The 23832-nt window shown below is 34.9% G+C and overlaps 1 protein-coding gene across 3 annotated transcripts in view; it reads right to left on the bottom strand.

Moving 5' to 3' along the window:
• The window catches only part of ST7L (suppression of tumorigenicity 7 like), a 68447-nt gene that overhangs the window by 42170 nt on the left and 2445 nt on the right, over nucleotides 1-23832 (bottom strand). For 2 of the 3 annotated variants that reach the window (XM_055312410.1, XM_055312411.1), the window contains exons 3-6: nucleotides 20234-20396; nucleotides 17928-17982; nucleotides 13937-14052; nucleotides 7529-7607 (exon numbers count right to left, since the gene is read on the bottom strand). In XM_055312410.1, coding sequence (XP_055168385.1) covers nucleotides 7529-7607; nucleotides 13937-14052; nucleotides 17928-17982; nucleotides 20234-20396 — 413 coding nt within the window. The remainder of the gene's footprint in view (nucleotides 1-7528; nucleotides 7608-13936; nucleotides 14053-17927; nucleotides 17983-20233; nucleotides 20397-23832) is intronic. The other variant, XM_055312413.1, reaches the window with a different exon arrangement.

The following is a 23832-nucleotide window of genomic DNA, read 5'->3' as shown; positions in this document are numbered from 1 at the left end:
TATATGAATGTCTGATTTGAATCCTTTGAAGAAATGTCTGTTGAAATCCTTCATCCATTTTTGGGGTGTCTGAGTGGCTCATTCAGTTGGGCTTCTACTTTCCACTCAGGTCATGATCCCAAAGTCCTAGAATCGAGCCCTGCATCAGGCTCCCTGCTCAGTGGGGAGTCTGCTTCTCCCTCTCCCTCTACAGCTTCCCCTGCTTGTGTTCTGTCAAATAAATAAATAAAATCTTAAGAAAAAAAAAAGAAATCCTCCATTCATTTTTAATTGCATTATCATTTTGTAATTGAGTTCCAGATATATTCTGGATATTAGACTCATCAAATATGGCTCACAAATATTTTCTCTCATTCTGTGGATTGCCTTTTCACCTTCTTGATAGTATTCTTCAAGGCATAAAAGCTTTTAATTTTGATGAAACCTAATTCACCTAATCTTTTCTTTGTTGTTGCTTGTGCTTTTGGTGTCCTATCTAAGAGAGCATTTCAAGTCTAGTCATAAAAATCTGCCATGGGCAGCCCGGGTGGCTCAGTGGTTCAGCGCCGCCTTTGGCCCAGGGCATGATCCTGGAGACCTGGGATCAAGTCCCATGTTGAGCTCTCTGCATGGAGCCTGCTTCTCCCTCTGACTGTGTCTCTGCCTCTCTCTCATGAATGAATGAATGAATAAATAAATAAATACATAAATAAATAAATAAATAAATCTTTAAAAATAAATCTGCCCCTGTGCTTTCTTTTAGGAGTTTTATAGTTTTAGCGCTTATATGTAGGTCTTTGATTAACTTTGAATTAATTGTGTATGATGTGTGTAAAGGTTGATTTTTGTATGTGGCTATCCATTTGTCCAGCACCACTTGATGAAAAGACTATACTCTTTTCCCATTGAATGTTTTTGGCACCCTTGTCAAAAATCAACTGACTAAAGGGCTTCTGGATGGCTCAGGCAGTTGGGTATCCAACTCTTGGTGTCAGCTCAAGTCATGATCTTGGGGTTGTGACACTGATCCTCACTTCAGGTTCCCCACTCAGTGGGGAGTCTGCTCCTCTCCCTCTCCCCATTCTCTCGCTCCCTCTCTTTCTCTTAAATAAATGAATCTTTTAAAAAAATCAATTGGCCATAAATGCATGGGTTTATTTCTGGACGTACAACTTGATTCCATCTATCTAGATGTCTGTCTCTATGATTTAATTTCTGTAGCTTCACAGTAAGTTTTGAAATCAGGAAGTGAGTTCTCCGATTTTGTTTTTTCAAGGTTGTGTTGGCTGTTTGAGGGCTCTTGTAATTCAATGTGAATTTTAGGATCAGCTTGTCTATTTTGTAACAAGGACAACTGAAACTTTGATAGGGACTGCAATGAATTTGTAAATCAACTTGAGGATCTTGTAGATCCTGAGCTTCCGTCATAACAATATCAAGTATTCCAATTCATGAGCATGGGATACCTTTACATTTATTTAAGTATTCTTTAACTTTTTCAACAATACTTTATCATTTTTAGTGTATAAGTCTTGTACTCCTTGGTTAAATTTAGGTATTTTAACATTTTTAAAAAATTTTTATTTATTTATGATAGTCACAGAGAGAGAGAGAGAGAGAGAGAGGCAGAGACACAGGCAGAGGGAGAAGCAGGCTCCATGCACCGGGAGTCCGACATGGGATTCGATCCCGGGTCTCCAGGATCGCGCCCTGGGCCAAAGGCAGGCGCCAAACCACTGCGCCACCCAGGGATCCTGGTATTTTAACATTTTTGATGCTATTGTAAGTGGAATTGTTTTTTAAATTTCTTTTTCAGATTGTCCACTATTAGTGTATAGACGTACAACGGATACAAGGAAGGACTAGCTTCTGCCATTTTCCTATTTGTTTTGTATATGTCCTGTGGACAGTAACTTTGTTGAACTCTTCTGCTAGCTCTAACGGCTTTGTGTTCAGATTCAATGAGATTTTCTATACATAAGATCATGTAATATGTGAATAAAGACAGTTTTACTTTTTCCTTTCTGATTTGGAAGTCATTTCCCCCACTCTTCTTGCCAAATTGCACTGGATAGCACTTCCAGTATAATGTTAAGTAGAAGTGGCAAAAACAGATGCCCTTATCTTATTCTTGAGCTTTGAAAGAAACCTTTACAGTTTTTCATCTGTAAATATGTAGTTAGTTAAGGGTTTTTCACAGATGCCCTTTATCAATTTGAGAAAGTTTCCTTCAATTCCTTTTTGACTTTTTAGTGTTTTTATCATAAAATAGTGTAGGATTTTGTCAAATAGCTTTTCTGCATCAATAGAGATGATCATGTGGTTCTTGTTCTTTTTTCTATTAATGTGGTGGTATCTTACATTGACTGATTTTTATATATTAAACCACCCTTGCTTTCTTGGGACAAATCTCACTGTTCACGGTCCATAATTCTAATATGGTGCTGGATTTGCTATGTGGTATTTTGTTGAGGATTTCTGCATCTTTATTCATAATACATAAGGCATTAGAATATGATTTTTGTTTCTGGTGATGTCTTTGTCTGGTTTTGATATGAGCGTAATATTGCTTCACAGAATGAGTTCTCTGGAGAGCTTAAGAAGGACTGGTGTTAATTCTTCTAGTGCTTGGTAGCATTTGCAAGTGAAGGGATCTTGTACTGGGTTTTCTTTGGATATTTTTAAATTACTGATTCCATCTCTTAGTATAGGTCTACTCAGATTTTCTACTTTTTCTTGAGGCAGTTTTTGTAGTGTGTTGCTAGAAATTTGTCCATTTTATTTATCTAATTTGGAGAAATATAATTGTTCACTGTATTCTGCTTTTAAGGTCAGTAGTAATGCTCCCAGTTTCATTCTTAATTTCAGTAATCTGAGTCTTTTCTTTCTTTTAATTGGTGAATCTAGCTAAAAGTTTATCAATTTTTTTGATCTTTTAAAAAACCAGCCTTTGGTCTCATTGATTCTATTGTTTTCTATTCTCTATTTTGTTTATTTCCCTCTAATCTCTATTACTGCCTTTCACTTATAGTATAGTTGGGTCTTCATTTTCTAGTTTCTTAAGGTATAAAGTTTAAGTTCCTGATTGAGATTTTTTTTCCTTATTAACGTGTTTAGATTCTTCTGAGCACTGCTTTCTCTATCTCAAAAGTTTTGGTATGTTGTACTTTCATTTTTACTCATCTCAAAGTATTTTCTAATTTTTCCTTATGATTTCTTCTTTGACTCATTAAGAGTCTTGTCTAACTTCCACATATCCCAATATTGTGAAATTTCCAGATTTCCTTCTTATTTCTAATATTATTCCACTTTGGTTGCAGTAAATAGTTTATATAATTTCCATCTTTTGAAATTTACTGAGAATTCTTTATATTGTAATATGTGATATATCCTAGAGAATGTTCCATGTACACTTGAGAAGAATGTATACTCTTCTGTTGTTGGATAGACTGCTATATGGATGTCTGTTAGGTCTAGTTTATAGTGTTGTTCAAGTCTTCCACTTTACTGTATCTTTTGTCTTATTATTCTATCCATTATTCAAATGGTATGTTGAAGTTTCCAACTATTACCATTGAACTATCTATTCCTACTTTCAATTGTCAGTTTTTGATTCATATATTTTGGGTCTCTGTTATTAAATGCATATAAGTTTATAATTGTTGTATCTTCTTGATGAATTGAACCTCTTTTATCATTATATAATGTAATTGCATTACAAAAATTTTGTCAGGGTGTCTGGGTAGCTTAGTCTGTTGAGAGTCCAGCTCTTGATTTCAGCTCAGGTCATGATCAGGGTTGTGAGATTGAGCCCTGTGTTAGTCTCCATGCTCAGCAGAGAGCCTGCTTGTCCCTCTCCCTCTGCGCCTTCCCTTGCCCTCTCTTTCCCAAATAAATAAATGTCAAATTTTTTTGTGTGTTTAAGTCTATTTTGTCTGATATTAGTTTAGCCACTGCATCTCTCTTTTGGTTACTATTTCCATGGAATATCTTTTTCCATACTTTTACTTCCTACTTCTTTGTCTCTAAGAGTCTCTTATAGACAACATATAGTAGAACTGTTTTTTAAATCCACTCTGCCAATCAATGCCTTTATCTGTAGAGTTTAATCTACTTACATTTAAGTAATTACTAAGGAAGGATTTATTTCTATTTTTCTATATGTCCTTTTTTGTCCTTATTTTCTGCAGTACTTGTGTTAGGTATTTTCTAGTATATCATTTTGATTACCTTCTCACATCTTTTACTACATATTTTTTAGTTATTTCTTAGTGGTTAACAATTACCAATTATACTTAAAATCTTTTTTTTTTTTTTTTTTTTTTTTTAGTATTTTATTTATTTATTCATGAGAGACACAGAGAGAGAGAGAAAGAGGCAGAGACACAGGCAGAGGGAGAAGCAGGCTCCATGCAGGGAGCCCGACGTGGGACTCGATCCCGGGTCTCCAGGATCAGGCCCTGGGCTGAAGGCAGGCACTAAACCCTGAGCCACCCGGGCTGCCCCCAATTATACTTAAAATCTTAATTTACAGCAATCTAGTTCCAATTAATACCAACTTAGTTTCAATAGTATACAAAACTTTGCTCCTCTATAGCTCTTCCCTGTTCCCTACACCCCATGTTGTTGTCATAAATTACATTTTTATAAACTATATGTCCATCAATATAGATTTATAAGTATTGTTTTACATTGTTGTCTTTTAAACTATATTGAAAAAAAGAATTGCAAACCCAAAATACATTAACTTTTATATTTGTATATGTAATTATTTTTTTACTGGTATTCTTTATTGCTTTGTGTGAAGTCAAGACTGTCTAGTATTCTTTTATTTCACCCTGAAAAATTCCTTTTAGCATTTCTTATAATATAGGTCTACTAACAATGAACTCTCTCAGTTTCTGTTTACCTGGGAATGCTTAATTTCTCCTTCATTTTTGAAGGAGAGGTTTGTTAGATAAGGAATCCTTAGTTTACAGTTCTTTTTTTTTTTTCAGAATTTTGACTTTGTCATCCCACTCTCCTCTGGCTTCTATGGCTTCTGATGAGAACTTAGTTGTTAATCTTATTGAGGATCCCTCATTCACCATGAGTCACTTTTCTCTTGCTGCTTTCAGGAGTCTCCACTTGTCCTTGGTTTTTGAAAGCTTGATTATACTGTGTCACATCGTGGATGTCTTTGATTATAACTTACTTGGGGTTCACAGAGCTTCTTGATCTTTATTTCTAGATTTATTTCTAAATTTTTTTCCTAGATTTCTTTTTAGAGCTTTACTGATATTCTCTAATGTCTTTGATTATATCTTACTTGGGGTTCACTGAGATTCTTGATCTTTATTTCTAGATTTCTAAATTTTTTCCCTAGATTTCTTTCTAGATTCTAGATCTTTAGTGATATTCTCTAAAGGTGAGATATTCTTCTCATGACTTCTTTTTGTTGTTTTTTGTACATAACTTCCTTTACCTTTTTGCCCATATTTAAAATATGTGACTTAAAGTTTTTGTCTAGAAAGTCCAGTCTTGAGGACTTCCTTGAAGACAGTCTTCATCCATTTCCTTTTTTTTTTCTGTGTATCGGGCATATTTTGTTTCTTTGTATGTCTCCTAATTTTTTTTGCTTAAAAATGCAAATTTTGGGACGCCTGTGTTGCTCAGTGGTTTAGCGCCCACCTTTGGCCCAGGGCATAATCCTGGAGTCCTGGGATCGAGTCCCACATCGGGCTCCCTGCAAGGGGCCTGCTTTCCCCCTCTGACTGTGTCTCTGCTTCTGCCTCTCTTTCTGTCTCTCATGAATAAATAAAATATTTTTTTAAAAATGCAAATTTTGAAGATTATAATGTAGTAACTCTAGCAATTAGATTCCCCCCCCTCCTCCCCATGGCTTGTTTTAGTTATTTGTTTAATGACTTTCTGAACTAATTTTCTGAAGTTTGTATTCATTATCATATGTAACTACTGAAGCCTCTACTCCTTTAGCTTATGCATCAACCAGTGATTTGATAGAGATTGCCTTAAACACCTGAAACCAAAAACAAAACAAAAACACATGGCTTTGCAGATGAGCTGTATGTGTGTATTGGGGCACACCTTCAACAGTCAGGCAGTTTACAACTCTGCCTTAGCCTTTACTTTGTGTAGAAACTGAAATTTAGACAGACATAAGAGCTCAGGTCCTCTTAAGCTTCTTCTGAGCATGTGCCCAACCCTGGGTGTGTGGGGGACGACTCAGATTCCCAGAAATATGTGAGTTTTTCAAACCCTTTTCCCCAAAGTATCTCATTCCTCAGCCTTTCCTCTCAAGCTTTCCGGTTTGTCTATTGTTTACCCTACCTGTATCCCTTGCCCCAGGGCAGCGGGGACTAGTGCATTTGCCTTTCAATGTTTTCAACAATGCCCCCGGAGTGTAGCTGAGTCAATGCAGGGAAAATTCTGAATTAACCCAAATAAAGGCAGGCCCTTTGAGCTGGTCCTTCAGAGAGCCACCAGAAAGGTCAAAATAAGCACAAATCTTTAAGAGTAAGATCCATTCTATTTCCTCTGGTAGCAGGAACCTATACCCACAATGCAGACTTTTGACTTCAAGGCTGCTACTGAGGAAAGGAGTCGGGATGGGACCAGTGTTAAGTTAAAACAAAAACAAAGCTCTCTTACAGAAATTTGGCTGTTTTTCAAATTGATTAAGCATTCTCTAGGATGCTATAATCTTTTAATTAGTTTCCAGAGTTTCAATAAAGTTGATACACGGCTTTGGGAGTTCCCTACACTGCTCCACCTTAGGAAAGTCTTCATAATAATGATAATATATCTCCACCTTAGGAAAATCTTCATAATAATTTATGACTTTTCGCCACCTTAGGAAAGTCTTCATAATAATGATAATATATCTTGGGGGTGTTGTTAAAGGATACAGGGGACAATGCTAAATTCACATCATTCAGGAAGCATTCCTTGATTAACCCCAACTGGGGCCATACTTTCACTCTTGGCATTTATTTAGTATCAGATTAATATTTATTGATCTGTTGTACTTAAATATTAACTTATGATTTTACATTTTGCCTTTTCAAAATATAGAATTGATACAAAGAGCTATGAAAAGTAAATGCTCAACAGTGAAAAAAAAGTTAGAGCTACATTCTACTTATTTTGAATCCTCTTCGCATGCCTCCGAACCCATTAGCAACTAAAGTTCTCAGGACTGAATAAATGCTTTAAATGAATGATTTAAATGAAAAACAAAATTTAAAAAAGGTGGCATAAGTATTTTAGTACTTTTTAACTCTCCAGAATTATCACCAATTAGATAAGCATTCTGAATTTTAAAAAGTATCTCTAGGATAAATTCTATTCAAAAGCATAGATAAGTTCATAATTTCAGGATCAAAGTACAGATGTCCATGAATACTGCAAAATTTGTCTCAAGTATACAAAAAAAAGGGCCTGCTAATGACTCCAAGTGTCTTAGAAAGAGACAAAAGATAACATAAAATCATTTGTCTGAGTTTCCCTCAAAACAAACTTACTTTCCGTATATTTCAAACTTACTTACTCATTGTTTAATTCTAAAGCTTGATAGGCTGCTTTGATTCGAGCTGGAGGATTTCTTTCCCTCCATGCCTTCTGCATAACTGTAGGAAAAATATTTCAAAAAGTAAATGAGATGGTAAACATAAATAATCTCACGCAAAACATATGAAGAATGAGCTAGGAGAGTAAACAAAGATTTAAATAACATGTTCTTAAACATAAGAAACAAGAAATTGGAGTGTTAGTTCACATTAATCTTATGAGAAATTTACATTAAATTTGGAAGCGTCTCACATAAGAAAAATATATTCTTTCTCTGATTTTTTAACATATAAGATATTTAATCCAGTTAATTGCACCATTATTATACTTGAACATTTATATTTCTATATGCATATTAAAATTGGGTGACATCAAATTATAACCAATATGAAATATTCTAGTTCTTTTATCACTTTGAAAAGGGTCTATGGAACTGCTAAAAATATACAAAACACTTAAAAACAAAGTCTTTGTCTAATCAATGATTCAATCCAAGAAGAATATTTGAATTTGCATTCTGTATAAAATTATAGGTAGGAAAAGGAATTAATTTAGAATATAGTACATTTCTGGAAAATGTCAGTTTCTACCAAGATTCAACAAAAGCATGAATTAAGATCTCTCTAGAATAAGAATATTAGTTTTGCTACCAAGTACTGTACCAAAATGAAAGTTTCATACTAATAAATTCTAAATAAAATTTCATACTAAATAGTAAGTTTCTTAAAAATTAAACAAACAAAGTAGATTCATGAAACTATCTGGCCTATCTCAAGTTTGATAAGAAAAACAGACAATCTATGAATGTTGCTTTTGGAACAAAACCTACAACTGTCCAGCAAGAATAATGTGGAAAATGTTTGAGTTTTCCTTTGGAAACAAAATATTAGTCTTGGCTTAGAAAAGAAGACAATATATTCTCCTTGTGTAGCAAAAATACATTTCTCATATCAAACATGTCACCAGCTGTCTGACAGTAAATGCTTCCTGAACTTGACAAATTGATGCAAGTCAGCAACCATCTGATAATAACCAGGTAATGAATAGGGTTTTGCTCAAACATTAAAAGTTGCAGAAAACTAAAGAATAATATTAGACTTGCCAATTTTAATGATGGGGCTTTCTTCTTTAAGTTACATGATATTTAAAGTCAAATTTGGAGACTGAAATTTTCATCAACATTTTAAATGGTTATTTGGTATTCTAGTATATTAAGTATCTCTCAGAATTTATTTAAGCAATTCTCTTACATTATTAAGATACATCAAATTGTTTGCTAATTATAGGAATGCTATAATAACCATCTTTCAACATCTACTTTTGCATACTTGACCAAATAATTTCTTTCTAGAAGTAGAATGGTTGATTAGAATGTATGCATCTTTTAAAAGATTTTGGATAACCTCCCAAACTCTTCTTAATAAGACTTAATTTACATCTTTCAGGCAGTGGAGAAGAGTGACTATTTCCTTACTTAGCAACACTGAGTGGTATCAATCTTTGCTTATTTAATGCATGGAAACTATAACATCTTCATTTCCATTTCTTTTATTTCTAGTAAGGTCATCTGATCCACGTTTATGTATTTTTTTCTTATTTATATTCTTTGGTTTTCAACTGCTCTATCCACACCTTCAAGATTAATCCTCAAAACCAATGCAGTTCCAAGCCAAAGGGGAAAGGGAAAATAAACTTCAAGAAGAAAACTTATATTTCTTTCTAAAACAAGGCTTAGAAATAAGTTAAAGGAAAATGCTGATTTAGTATTCAACTGTCCTCTTTTTTCTGATGCAAAAAAGTGGTTTTTATCAAAGACTCATGGGCAGAAAGAACTGCTCAACTGTCCTCTTTAGGAGCTCTTGATATGCTTAAAAAAATAACACAATTCAATCAAATCTATCTATTTTTTAAAGTTAAATAATATTCCAATATCCTGGGATGCCTGGGTGGCTCATTGGTTGAGACTCTGCCTTGAGCTCAGGCCATGATCCCGGGGTCCTGGGATCAAGTCCCACATCAGGCTCCCTGCATGGAACCTGCTTCTCCCTCTGCCTGTGTCTCTCTGCCTCTCTCTGTCTCTCATGAATAAATAAATAAAATATTTTCTAAAAAATCCAATATGCTAATAAGCAGAAAAGAAAACAACCAATCCCAAGATCAGGGATTATAAATGAAGATGCCTACAAAGTCAAAGCAGAAAACATAAATGTGTAAACTAAAAGTATGTGCACTATCTAAAGGAGGGAGTCACAGGTCTAACTGATTTTTGCAAGGTGTACACGCAGGTCCAGTTTTACCATATTTTCCAACTTTCAAAAAGTGTAAATCTGGGTTTTAATGTCAAATCTCCTGATTCTTACCTGTTGAAGAGAAAATACCATGAAAACAAATTATTCAAAAGTCACCACTGGCCAGGGGCGCCTGTCCAGCTCAGTTAGTAGAGCATGAACCTCTTGATCTCAGGGTTGTGAGTTTGAGCCCCACACTGAGTATAGAGATTATTTAAAAATAAAATCTTAAGAAAAGAAAAAACATACAACAGAACACTGCTGGCTGGCCCTAAAGATATGTTTGTTTTCTGTCTTAAATAAATAAATCAGTAAGATGAGAATAGAATCTACTTAGTAACTAATGACAATCAAGAGAAATTTGTCACATCACACATATGTACACATTTTTTACTGCAAAACTACAGATATAAATCATTAACTTTTATATAAGTGTCTGAAAAGATCAATATGGATCAATTTACAGATAAAGTCTGTCCTTGAGCTCAGTATTTAGCTGGAATTATGCATACCTGTAGAAGTACATGAGACTTTGGAAGGACCAAAATAGTATGTGCGGTTTTAAGAGAACCAATTTATAAAGCCTCAACTTTTTTATTTGCTCTTTCCAAGGACTTATCTACTTGGAAGAATGTTCTTCTGATTGTTCTATTCATTGTACTGGTTTCCCTTTCCTACTCAACATCTGCTTCCCCACCCCCCAAAGATTCCCTTCTTTTACTTTACAGAAAAAAACACTTACTTCTCATCCATCCTGAATCTTTCCAAGGTGCATTCCCCAGAGTGTAAAAAGTCTCCAAATGCCAAAAGGGCAATTCAAAGTTTGGGTCTGGGGGCAGTCATTTTTTGTCAAGGCATCTACAATAGGAATTCCTTTTATTTAACTGTGAAGCTTGGCATCAGAAATAAGATTATTCTGGCCCCTGGATGCTTTGAATTCAAGTATATTGTAGTGTGGAAAGGGAGTGATAACAATTTTTATTAGTTCCATTTATCAGCATCCCTTCCCCCCTTATATCAAAGAATGTGCTGCTCCTAACAGAAAGTCCCCTCATAGCAAGGCAAAGGGGGCACAAGTATAGAATAATAGAGGGGGTGGAATCTTCTTTTGGCCAAGTGATAGGCTCTAGGTAAAGCTCTAAGAGTTATCTATCTTTCTATCTTAGAATCTAAATTCAGAAGAGAAATGGTTGCCATAGGGATGCATGTTAACATGTTTGACCTGAAAACTGAAGCCAGACTTTTCTGTCAGAAAGTTGGTCTGAGGGATCCCTGGGTGGCGCAGCGGTTTAGCGCCTGCCTTTGGCCCAGGGCGCGATCCTGGAGACCCGGGATCGAGTCCCACATCGGGCTCCCGGTGCATGGAGCCTGCTTCTCCCTCTGCCTGTGTCTCTGCCTCTTTCTCTCTGTGTCTATCATACATAAATAAATAAAAATTTAAAAAAAAAAAAAAAAAAAGAAAGTTGGTCTGAAAAAAAAAAAGAAAGAAAGAAAGAAAGAAAGAAAGTTGGTCTGATCTGGTTGACAGAATTAAATAAGAACTTACCCTGTCAATTAGGTTATATGGAGGACATTTTCCACAGCTGAAATAGCCAAATACGTAGTTCCAAGGATTTGAGAAAAATATAACTAAAGTTTAAAGTACATGATACCATTTAGAACCTTATGATCAAAGGAAATTAAAATTCTAAAAAAGTTATACCCAAAAAAAATTATTGTGGAAAAACATTGATAAAGGCTCTCAAGTATATAATAATTATAATAAAATCAAATAGGGGTGGGAAATGGATGAGTTCAAGAAGAAAAAAGACTCACATAAAATTTACTACGGCTAAAGAGTATTAATTGATGTCTTTTTCAGTGGATAATGGGGGTATCAAGTCATTGGATTCCTTGAAATACATTCAAATATAAGGTATTCTAGTTTCATTCTAGTAACAGCCTTCAGCATGTTAAAAATCATATTCTTTGCAATAATTTAATCTTATGATGTCAAGTTAAAAATATTTGAAGGGGATACATAGTTTTTAAAAATTCCTTTAGGAGGTATGTGAACACAAATGTTTTAAGAGTACAGCATTAGGGCAGCGTGGTGGCTCAACGGTTTAGCACCGCCTTCAGCCCAGGGAGTGATCCTGGAGACCTGGGATCCAGTCCCACGTCAGGCTCTCTGCATGGAGCCTGCTTCTCCCTCTGCCTGTGTCTCTGCCTCTCTCTCTCTCTCTCTGTGTGACTATCATAAATAAATAAAAAAATTAAAAAAAAAAACTTTAAAAAAACAACAACAAAAAAACACTAAGCATATAAACATAAAACTATTCCTTTTTCTATTTGCAAGTAAACCCTTTATGTAACCATTCCAAAGATCCTTGGATTTCCTGCTATCACCCACACTTAGTATATTTAGTCCAATAGATACAGATCACAAAGAATTCACTTCAAAGCTGAAAAACAAGCTATTTTTCAGACCCCTAGTGGTGATTTTCTTTTGCCTAATCACTATGGTGACTAAAGTAGTAGTAATGGTGAAATAGTAGTAATATAGTGGGGTTAAAAGTCAGACCTGAATTTGAAATCCAGCTTTATCATTTATTAGCTAGGTTACTTAGGGCATGTTACTTGATTCCCTTTTGCCTCTATTTCTTTCTTTCTTTCTTTCTTTCTTTCTTTCTTTCTTTCTTTCTTTCTTTCTCTCTTCTTTCTCTCTCTCTCTTTCTCTCTTTCTTTTTCTCTTTCCCCTTTCTCTTTTTCTTCCTTTCTTCCTTTTTTCCATTTCTTTATTTCTGAGGCTGAAAAAAGTACCTACCTCATAAAATGACTGGGAAGATTAAATCAGTACTTCATATAAATTGCTTAGAACAGTGCTTGTTGCATGGTAAGTCTTATATAAGTGTTAGCTATTATTAGTGAAATTGCTTAAGACATCTGTGACACCAAGGTCATTCACTGATACTTTCACCAAAAAATAAATATTAATATTTACAGCATGCCAGGCAATGTGCTCTTAGATAATAACAATTCAAAGATGATGAGAATACAGTCCCTGCTTTCTTAAAGTTTCTCATCCTATTAGGGAAGATAAACATTAAAGCAACATGATAAAATTAACAAGTAAATGTTTGTGGTTGAATAAATTAACTAGAATTGTTTCAGTGAGCCTTGGACTAAGTACTGCAGTACTGCAGAGAAGAAAGTGTTTCACTCTGGAGTTCTGAGAGAAGGGTACCTACAGAATGTGACTTTAATTTGCATCTTTAAGGATAAAAGCAGGAAGCATGAAAGAAGGAGGATAGATAAGAAATGAGAGGGCATTCAAAGTAAAAGGATAGTGATAAAGATCCCTGTCTTTAATCATGTATTTAAGAGTCTCAATACTGTCTTCTACATAGAACACTCAAAGAGACCTAAGCATAGACAATTCTATGATCTTCCACTACTTTATATGCACCTTTAGCTTATGACTGGGATAAAATATACTTCATTTTTTGTTATTAATATCAGTAATATTTATTAGTACCTTTGTGTACATGGTACCCTAATAAACTCTGTACAGAATGAGCCCTGATTATCACAGTATTCCATGTAGGAACTATGTACATTCTTTAACTATCCTCTTTTTTTTTTTTTTTTTTTTAACTATGCTCTTTAAGGAATGTGCACAGCTCTTGTCTTCCCAGGGTTTTCCATCTAAGCAGTGATAAAATATACTCCATTTTAATCTACATGCCATGCTCCCATGTTTATACTTTGTTACTTTGTCGTCTTCTTTTATGTATAATTGCATGCATTAATTTCCCAGGCCAAACTGGATATACTGTTTTCTGCATGAGCAGTTGTACTTGATCTAAAAGGTTTTTTCAGTAATAAAAGAAACAATTTCATACATTCATAAAATAAACTTCTTATAAGAAGGATAGGTAGTGTAATAACATTCATAATTAGTTTCTTTTTTTTCCATAATTAGTTTCAATCTAATCTGGGTCTCTTAACTATGATGTAAACAACTTCAAAGCCAAATAATTTTGTATAAGTAACTATAAAAAATTTTTAAGATAATTTTCATCACCACTGTTTACCCCATGAACAGATATGACACATACCTGTGTCTGAAGGACGTAAAAAGTCCGTGTCACACGTGAAAAAGGTCTGATGATCCTGAGCTGACAAATTCATGTCATAGTATGTAAGTGGCTCTTTACCAGTCACCCAAGTGTATCTTTACCAAAACACAGAAAATATGTATATTGAACATGAGAGAGCATCTACCTGCTATAACAGATACTAAAGTGCAAAAAGATACTGCTACAAATTCTATTTCAGGATTATCATATTATAATTATCAATTTCAGCTTTTTATCAGAAAAACAGGAGATAAACCTATATAAACTACTTAGAGCATGACAATAAAACATCAAAAATCAAAAGGGAAAAGAGCAGACTAGTGCTTCTAAATTAGATATGAAAGGATAAAACAATTTGACTTAGATACCTACCTTATTAAATAAATATACTTAAATTCTCAGTGAATTAGAATTATTAAAAGTAAAACTACAAGAAACTAGAAGAAAACATAGGTGGACTTTTACTAGATGTCAAAATGGTAAAGGGCTTTAAAAGCATGAAGCAAATAGAAACTTTTTCCTGATTTTACTAAATTAGAAACTTAAACTTTCATATCCCCCTCAAACCCACAAAAATTAACAGCAAGTTAACAAACTGACAAGTACATTTTAAAGGTCATTAATCTCATTTGTAATTAACAAATAGTGAATTAAATTAACAAATTTTTACTTTTCATCTGTCAAATGGTAAATATATGTTGTTGAGGATGAGGTGGAATATGGACTCACATATAATGCTGGTATAAATGTAAGTTGACATTTACATTTCTCTTTCCAAAAATCAATTGGATAATATATATTAGGAGTCTTAGAAATATCTATAGGGGATTGGTATGTGGAATTCTATTATACCATTCTCTCTACTTTTTAATTTTTGAAAATCTCCATAATAAAAAAACATATATTAAAGCACAGAGGAAAAATAAAAAAACTAATCTCAGTACTACAAACCAGCCCTAAGGAAATAATCATCATTTAATATCATAGGCTAAATATTTATATATAATGATACCCCTCTAGTGTAAATGTTGACTGTGAAATATAATCTGTGACCCAGACAGGGAGCAGTAGGTAAGGTATGGTACCTCCAGGCAGCCCCGGTGGCTCAGTGGTTTAGCGCCACCTTCAGCCCAGGGTGTGATCCTGGAGACCGGGGACTGAGTCCCAAGTGGGGCTCCCTGCATGAAGCCTGCTTCTCCCTCTGCCTGTGTCTCTGCCTCTCTCTCTCTCTCTCTCTCATGAATAAATAAAATCTTAAAAAAAAAAAAAAGGTATGGTACCTCCATATAACAGAATAGAGTACAACCATTAAAAATCATGTTTTTGAAGAAATTTCATGTATGAAGAGGCACCTGGGTAGCTCAGTTGGCTTTAAGCATCTGACTCTTGATTTGGTCTCAGGTCATAATCTCAGGGTCCTGGGATTGAACCCCCTGTCAGCATCCACACCCAGTGGAGCATCTGCTTATGATTCTCTCTCTCCCCCTCTCTTTGCCTCTCTGTTCCCCCTTCTAAAAAAAAAAAAAAAAGCAATTCATGTATGAAGAAATTCTGTGGAAAATTCATTCTTTGGGTTAAAAAAAAAGGATCTAAAATTATATACAGGGACACCTGGGTGACTCAGTGGTTGAGTGTCTGCCTTCAGCTCAGGGTGTGATCCCATATCCCAGGATCAAATCCCACATCAGGCTCCCTGCATGGAGGCTACTTCTCCCTCTGCCTGTGTCTCTGCCTCTCTCTCTGAGTCTCTCATGAATAAATAAATCTTTAAAAATAAATCAATAGGGGCACCTGGGTGGCTTAGCATTTGAGTGTCTGCCTTTGGCTCAGGGCATGATCCTAGGGTCCTGGGACAGAGTCCCACATCAGGTTCCCTGCAGGGAGCCCACTTCTCCCTCTGCCTATGTCTCTGTCTCTCTCTCTGTGTGTGTCTCTCATGAATAAACAAAAATCATAAATAAATAAATAAATAAATAAATAAATAAATAAATAAATAAAATTATATACACATAATGATACCCAGTTTTGTTTTTATACATGCATATAGAAGGGATACTGGATGAATATAGTAATAGCAGATATCACTTGGTGCTAGGAAAGGTGATTTTTACTTTATTATTTTTTTTACCTTCTTTTTGATATATCTCTTCATTTTTCAATTTTCTACAATGAATATGCATACATTTTGAAGTCCAAAAAAAGCATTTTAAAAGCACATTGTAAGTATTTTATATGTATATGATAAAAGATTTTAATTTAATAGTAGAAGTTGCATTGTTAAAGTTTTTAAGCTATTTTGAGAAATTACCATAAAGAAAAAGTAGATCCTTGTTCAATTAGCATAGTTTTGCTACATATGCCAAACTCGTAAAAAAAGCTTTATTAACAATCTACATTATTCCCAAAATGATTTAAAGGAGTTAAAAAATATAATACACATTAATGAGCTTAATTAGAAGCAAATAAAAAAAGACTCAGTAAAAGCAAAAATTGGGCCATAAAGTAGAGCCTGAAATGAATCTAACAAATGAAATTACATACCAGAGCTCTGTACAATTGCTAAAGGTTGATTGACTACAATAGGACTTCAAGCTTTCTAAAACCACACACAGATTATCAATGCAATTGAGACTTTTATATTAAGAGAAACTAACCCTTCAAAAAGAAATATAAATTCTTGGTATTAAGATAGTTCTTTTATATATCTGTGTGAAGTAAACACTGTAATACAATAAGAAATAGCCTAAAAGATTTTTACTTCAACAAATGAAGTGACAAGTTAAAGGACTTGTTTCTTTCAGAATCCCTTAATACAGACTAAAGGCATTTCTCATAAAAACCTAACTGTCCCTTCCCAGGATATTACTATCCTACACTATCAAGTCCTTAAGCACAGGGATTATTGCTTGATCCTGTATCCCCATCATTTTGCACAGTGGCTGTACATAGTAGACACCTAACGTTTCTTGTTCAGTGAATTAAATAACATGCCCCAGTCTACCTCCAGGTAAAACACAGCCCTCATTAAGTATCCTTGGCTTAAATGTCAAAAGCTGTTTCCTCATCTAGGGTTAAAACCAGAAGAGAAATGGAAACAGTAATGTGGCTAGCAAAAGGCAATATAAAATACAAGGGGCACATCTGGGAGGCTCAGTTGGTTGAACAACCAACTCTTGATTTCAGCTCAGGTCATGATCTCAGGGTTGCCAGATCAAGCCCCACACTGGGCTCCACCCTCAGCATGGAGTCAGCTTAAGATTCTCTCCCCCTGCCTCTGCCCCTCCCCATGCACATGTGTGCACACTTGCTCTCTTAAAATGAATAAAAATCTTTTTTAAAAAATAAAATACAATATAAAATTACTGTATCGTGTACTGTTGCACAAATGAGTTCATATTCACATTCAGATTGGTATTTTCTAGTGAGTCCTCAAATAAACTTTGAAATTGAGCATATATGCATAAGAATATGTTGACATTTGTACTTCTTAACCTCATGAATTCTCTGAAAAGGCTTTTTGCCAAAACCAGGAGCCAAATTTATACTTACTATTATGACAAACATATGGTTTGAAGCAATGTTTCTCAGGATTATAAAAGTAAATACAGTGAAGATGTTGCCAACTAGAGCTTGGGCTAATCATTTCACCTTATTATATATCAGTTTCTCCAACTAGAAGGGTTGTGATGTGTTTTAAAAAAAACAAATGTTTCCGGGATCCCTGAGTAGCACAGTGGTTTAGCGCCTGCCTTTGGCCCAGGGCGCGATCCTGGAGACCCAGGATCGAATCCCACGTCAGGCTTCCTGCATGGAGCCTGCTTCTCCCTCTGCCTGTGTCTCTGCCTCTCTCTCTGTGATGACTATCATAAATAAATAAAATTTAAAAAAAATTTAAAAAAAAACAAATGTTTCCATAATACTTGTACTCCAAAACTAATGCTATAATTAAACTGAAAGTAAAATGTAATACCTCCTATATTCTGCTCCTCTGAAAAGATTTAGAGGGTTTCTCCATACCTTGCATTCTAAAAAACAAAGGGGGAAAAAAGTGAAATGAGTTAGCTTAATCAACCGCAGTTAAATCTTAATCTCACCAACATTTATTATATAGTCACTGTATGCTATGCATAGTGCTAGCCAAATAACACAAAGATGACTAAGGTCTGGATCACCCCTGCTGTCACACAGCATACAACTAACCCTAATTATTCTCCTATTTCTATTTCTATAGCATTTAGTTCATAATTCACTTACAGCACTTAACATATCACAATGTGATTATCCATTTAGTTTTTAGTTTCTCCTTTTAAAATATGAGCCCTTGGGCAGCCCAGGTGGCTCAGTGGTTTAGCACCACCTTCAGCCCGGGGTGTGATCCTGGAGACCTGGGATCGAGTCCCACGTTGGGCACCCTGCATGGAGCCTGCTCCTCCCTCTGCCTGTGTCTCTGCCTCTCTCTCTCTGTCTCATGAATAAATAAATAAAAATAAATAAGTAAAATATGAGCTCTTACCACTGTTCATTTTTGTATTCTTGGATGGCTTCTAGGCCTTTTGGCTAAGATCAAGTGCATTTTTGTATTCTTGGAGCTTAGCACGGCATTTGGAACTAACTTGTTTAAATGAATGAAATGTTACATGAGAGTCAGTCATGTAAACTACCACCTATACTGTGTGATACGTGCTATAGTAAAGATATATTTTGTGGGCAGCCCAGGTGGCTCAGCAGTTTAGCGCTGCGTTCAGGCCAGGCCGTGATCCTGAAGACCCGGGATGAGTTCCACGTCAGGCTCCCTGCATGGAGCCTGCCTCTCCCTCTGCCTGTGTCTGTGCCTATCTCTCTCTCTCTGTGTCTCTCATGAATGAATGAATGAATGAATGAATGAATGAATGAATAAATAAAGAGATATATTTTGTTTCAAGAGAAGAAAAAAGAAAGTGATTAATTTTTCTCTGGGGAAATCAGGAAAGGCTTTAGAAAGGAGGTGACATTTAAACAAAATTGGTAAAATCATTATAAAATCATGAGTAAAAGGTTGTCAGATAAAGAACATTCTAAGGAGAGGAAGTGTCATAAAAATCACACAGTCCAGTTAGGCTAGAGTGCAGGATAAGGAGTGTCTTCACTCTCCGTATGCAATAATATACTCAATCTCACAATAGGGAATAAGACCATATGATGCATTATTGTCGTAATAATTATTTACATACTAAACTAGGTTGTTGAAGACAGAGCTATGTCATATTCACCTTAATATGTCTTATTCTCAGGAGTTCTGTAATTATTTTATGAAAGAGGAGAAAAGGGGTAGGAAAAGTACCATTATTCCTTTCTGTACTCTTGAATGGCTGCTAATTCCATCCCTACTATTATTGGTCAACAACCACTCACGCTTCAGGGCTCAGCTTAAATGGCATTTTCTTAGAGATTTTTCCCGACCACATCTAAAAAGATGTAGCAGTATTTTTCTACTAAACTAATAGAATTCCAGTGGTTAGGTTTACTGAACAAACAAGACATTATGGCACTCTATGTAATTAAGTCATTTGCATTATTACTATATGAATTTAGCTGATATTAAATTAATTAGTCCAAAAATATCACTTCTATCTGGCCTTCAAATTTTTACTTTCCTAATTGCACATCATTAATAGTATCTACCTTGTATTACTGGATACATACAGAAGAAAAGCCTACAATTAAAGTGTGACAATGGAGTATTTATATATGAATAAGTGAGATTTTGATGGTTTTATAAATATGTTGAGAATAAAAAGTATATTTCCTACCTTTGTGATGTTGGCAGAAATGGCTGTCTCTGTTCTCTCCTTTATCTAATAAGATCTCCCAGTTATTAGCTGAGCATATGTATGCTGAGAAAATAGTTACAGTTTCTAGCTTCTCTTATAGGTACTTATGGCCATGTGGCAGAGGTATGACCAGTAGGAAGCAAAGTGAAATAGTATGTAACACACTGAGAAGTATCCTTGGCTGCTGTGGGAAAGAAAGACTACTGGCCTAGTCTCCTTCCTTGCTGATTGCAATGTGGATATGATGGCATAAACCAGAGCAACTATCTTGGACCACAAGGAAAAAATTCACTTGGGGATGGGAGGCTAACAAAATGAGAGACTGAGTCACTGATGATCATTGCTTTCTATATCAGCTGTAGATTACCTATATTTACATGAAAGACAAACCTCTATGTTGTGAGTTTTCTATCTCCCCCAGACAAACATAATCTTAACTATACAGCTCTGAAAACGTATTAGTCACCTGACAAATTCTGTCTGCTGGTTTCACTTTCTCTGTTGCTAGAAGGAGAACCTGGCTCTGAAATGCTGCTTTCTGTTCCTCCCATCAGTGGTCGTAAATGGCTCACAGATACTTGTTCGATAAAAGATGTGCCATGCTTATGGAAGTACCACCATTCAAATATCTATGACAAACAAAAAAAATGCTTAACTAGAAACAGAACTATCAGAAGATATATGAGATCAAATTAAAACATTCTTTCAAGATGTTCCCATTTAATTCAGTGTTTTAAATGTACTCTCCTTCCAAAAAAAAAAAAAAGAGAAACAAAAGATTTCCCCAATAACACATGCCAGGCAAAAATAAAATCATTGTTTATAGCTTTGCTATGAAATTTAGACAACCTTAGGCAAAACTAGAAGAAATATATCTGTAAATTAAATATTTAAACAACAACAAGAAACAGGGGAACCTGGCTGGCTCAGTCGGGAGAGAGCATGGGACTGCTGGTTTCTGGGTTGGGAGTTTGAGCTCCACATTGGTTATAGAGATTACTTAAACAAAAAACCAGCAAGAACATTTAATCTGTAAATAAGTTAACTCTGTTATGTTACATTGTCATTTTATTCCATCTGTAGCATAATTAGAAGAAAAACAGTTTTGAAACAACTAGCATGGTGGATTAACCACTGGACTAGAGTTAGAGAACCCACATTTGGCTCCAGTCCTCCTGTGTGCTCTGGGTTAAGTCACTCCATCTCTAGCCTCTTAGACCCCAAAGTCCTGTCTATCAAACATGGTTAAGAATCCTAAGCGCCTTTTTTTTGGGGGGGGGTTGTTTGTTTTTTTAAGATTTTTATTTATTTATTCATGAGAGACACAGAGAGAAGGAGGCAGAGACACAGGCAGAGAGAGAAGCAGGCTCCGTGCAGGGAGCTTGATGTGGGACTAGATCCTGGGACTCCAGGATCACGCCCTGGGCCGAAGGCAAGCACTAAATTGCTGAGCCACCCAGGGATACCCTCTAAGTGTCTTCTGAATAATGAAGTATTACTCCAATATTTGGCAGTGTAATTAATGTAGGTTAAGAGGTTGATTCTCATATTGAAACATTTAAAAATCAGGATATTCACTCCTTTATGTTTTCATGGTTTATCACTGTTATGAAAGATGAATCAAAAGATGTTCTGTGGGAGTGTCTGGCTAGTTCAGTCAGTACAGTGTATGACTCTTGATCTCCAGGTTTTACTACCCCCATGTTGGGTGAGAGAGAGAGAGAGAGAGAGAGAGAGAGAGAGAGAGAGAGAAAGAAAGAAAGAAAGAAAGAAAGAAAGAAAGAAAGAAAGAAAGAAAGAAAGAAAGAAGGAAGGAAGGAAGGAAGGAAAGAAAGAAAGAAAGAAAGAAAGAAAGAAAGAAAGAAAGAAAGAAAGATCTCTAGCCTATGAATGTTGCATATTTGGACACTAGCATTCTCAACTACCTTTGCCTGGCTCTTCTGGGTTTCAGCTTAAATGACAGATACTTAGGGAATCTTTCCTGACTAAACAGAACAGAAAGCAGTATTATATGCATTCCCACTGGATCCTGAGTTTTCCTTTCCAAGTAATCTTTTCACTTGTAATAATTAGCTAAACAACTGGCTTCATTGCTTTTTTCAAGCTCCCAAGCACTCTGTCCTCTACTCCTTCAGATAGAAGTAACACAAACAGTATAGCTAGCTTCCTCATTTCAGGGAGTAAAAAAAAATTATAAACATAATAACTTTTGCTAATAAAAACTCACCGATATTGTAAGGGCCATGACACAGTTTAACCTTTAAAACACTACTTGAATTTTCTAATTTTCTTTACAGTATATTGTTATAACAAGTCTATTTTATTATTGGCTACTGTTGTTAATCTCTTACTGAGCCTAATTTACTTTTTAAAAAGTTTTTTAATTTGAGTATAGTTGATCCACAATTACATTAGTTTCGGGTGTAAAATACAGTGATTTGACTTCTTTACACATTATGCTATGCTCACCACAAATGTACGTACCATCACCATACAATGCTATTACAATATGAATTTCTTAATTTTTGTAAATTTAAAATTCTAGTTTAAAAACAATAACAAATGTGAAGAACTATTTTATATATTACACATACTGTGTTTTATACATATATATGTGTAAGCTTTTCTCCTTCTTACAAATGAGGAAGTTAAGACTCAGAAAATTTATGTGACTTGCCCAAAGTTATCAGATCGTAAGGTGGCAGAGTTAAGACTCAAAACTACATCTTCTGGTTCTGAGACTAGTGCTTTTTCCACTCATCAGTTATTTAAAGATAGATCATTCTCTTTATTTAGATTTCTACATGCTATTGACTAAATATATTAAAATATGCTTAACTATGAATGGGCTTTATAATCAGTAAATTTTAACTAATTGGACTATATTACCACATAGTTTTCATCCTAAATTCCTCAGTAATTCTAAGTCAAGAGAAAATCCCTATCTTGTCTAGTATTTCACTTTAAAAAATGGCCAAGTATTAGTCCCTATTAAAAAAAAAAAAAAGAAAAAAACCACAAACAAAAAACACTCTAATACAAATGCCATTATTTCTACTATAATAGAAGAGCACCATCTAGAGATGAGAAAAGAAGCACACACACACACACACACACACACAAAAAAAAAAACATTGGTCATGCAGGTCATACTTCCTAAGATTTTTATACTGTAGCAGCATACTAAGAAACACTAGTTCTAGTTAATAGAGATATATTATATATATATATTTTTTTAATTTCTTAATTGAAAATGATAGCTCACTCAATTAAGACAAGGAAAAGCTGAATTGAGGTTAAACAAGTTTCATTACAAGACTTCCAGAATAATAATGGCTAAAATTCATTAAGTGCTCTGAGCTAGCTACCATGTTATTGAAAGCTCTTACACACATTATCTCATTTGTTCTTCATAATCCTATGAAGCTCATACCGTCATCCCCAGTTTATAGAAGAGGAAATTGAAGCTCAGAAAAGTTAATTAACTTACTCAAAGTGACACAAAGTGATGGTTCTGAAAACTAATACTGTATGTCAGCTATATTTCAATTAAAAAAAATTTCCTTCTCACAGTTAGAAAATAAATAAATAAAGTGATGGTTAGCTTGGCTCCAATACTCTGCTCTTAAACATTCCAGAGAAGATAACTGGCAACCTATTAGCTGAATTCAAGACGCAAATTTTTAGTCTGCCCGATGTTGCCCAGATTAAAATAATGAGAGCCTTTTATATAAAAACTTCTTGCATCCAGATTCTTTCAAAATCATATAAAAAATTGGAAGATCTCATAACAGTGGTTTGCAAATCTATATGGCAACAACTAGCTTTATCCCTTTCCAGAAGGACCATGCGTTATTCAGACTAGCCAGTCCTAAATGTAAAAAAGGAATTTAATTTTTACACTCTGCCTATTTTATTCACTTTCGTTACTAAACTGGGCCCTGCAAGCATTTAGTTGGGAACCCACCTCCAATCCTTACCCTTTCCAGGATGCAATAGTATTCCATATAAAAATAAATACTGCCAGTCTCTCAAAGTGGAGAGGAAGATGCAGTGTTTTTTTCA

This window comes from Nyctereutes procyonoides, unplaced genomic scaffold (assembly GCF_905146905.1).
Source record: "Nyctereutes procyonoides isolate TBG_1078 unplaced genomic scaffold, NYPRO_anot_genome, whole genome shotgun sequence".
Classification (NCBI taxonomy): domain Eukaryota; kingdom Metazoa; phylum Chordata; class Mammalia; order Carnivora; family Canidae; genus Nyctereutes; species Nyctereutes procyonoides.
Note: the sequence above shows the minus strand (reverse complement) of the source record. Positions and strands in the feature narration are given on the sequence as shown.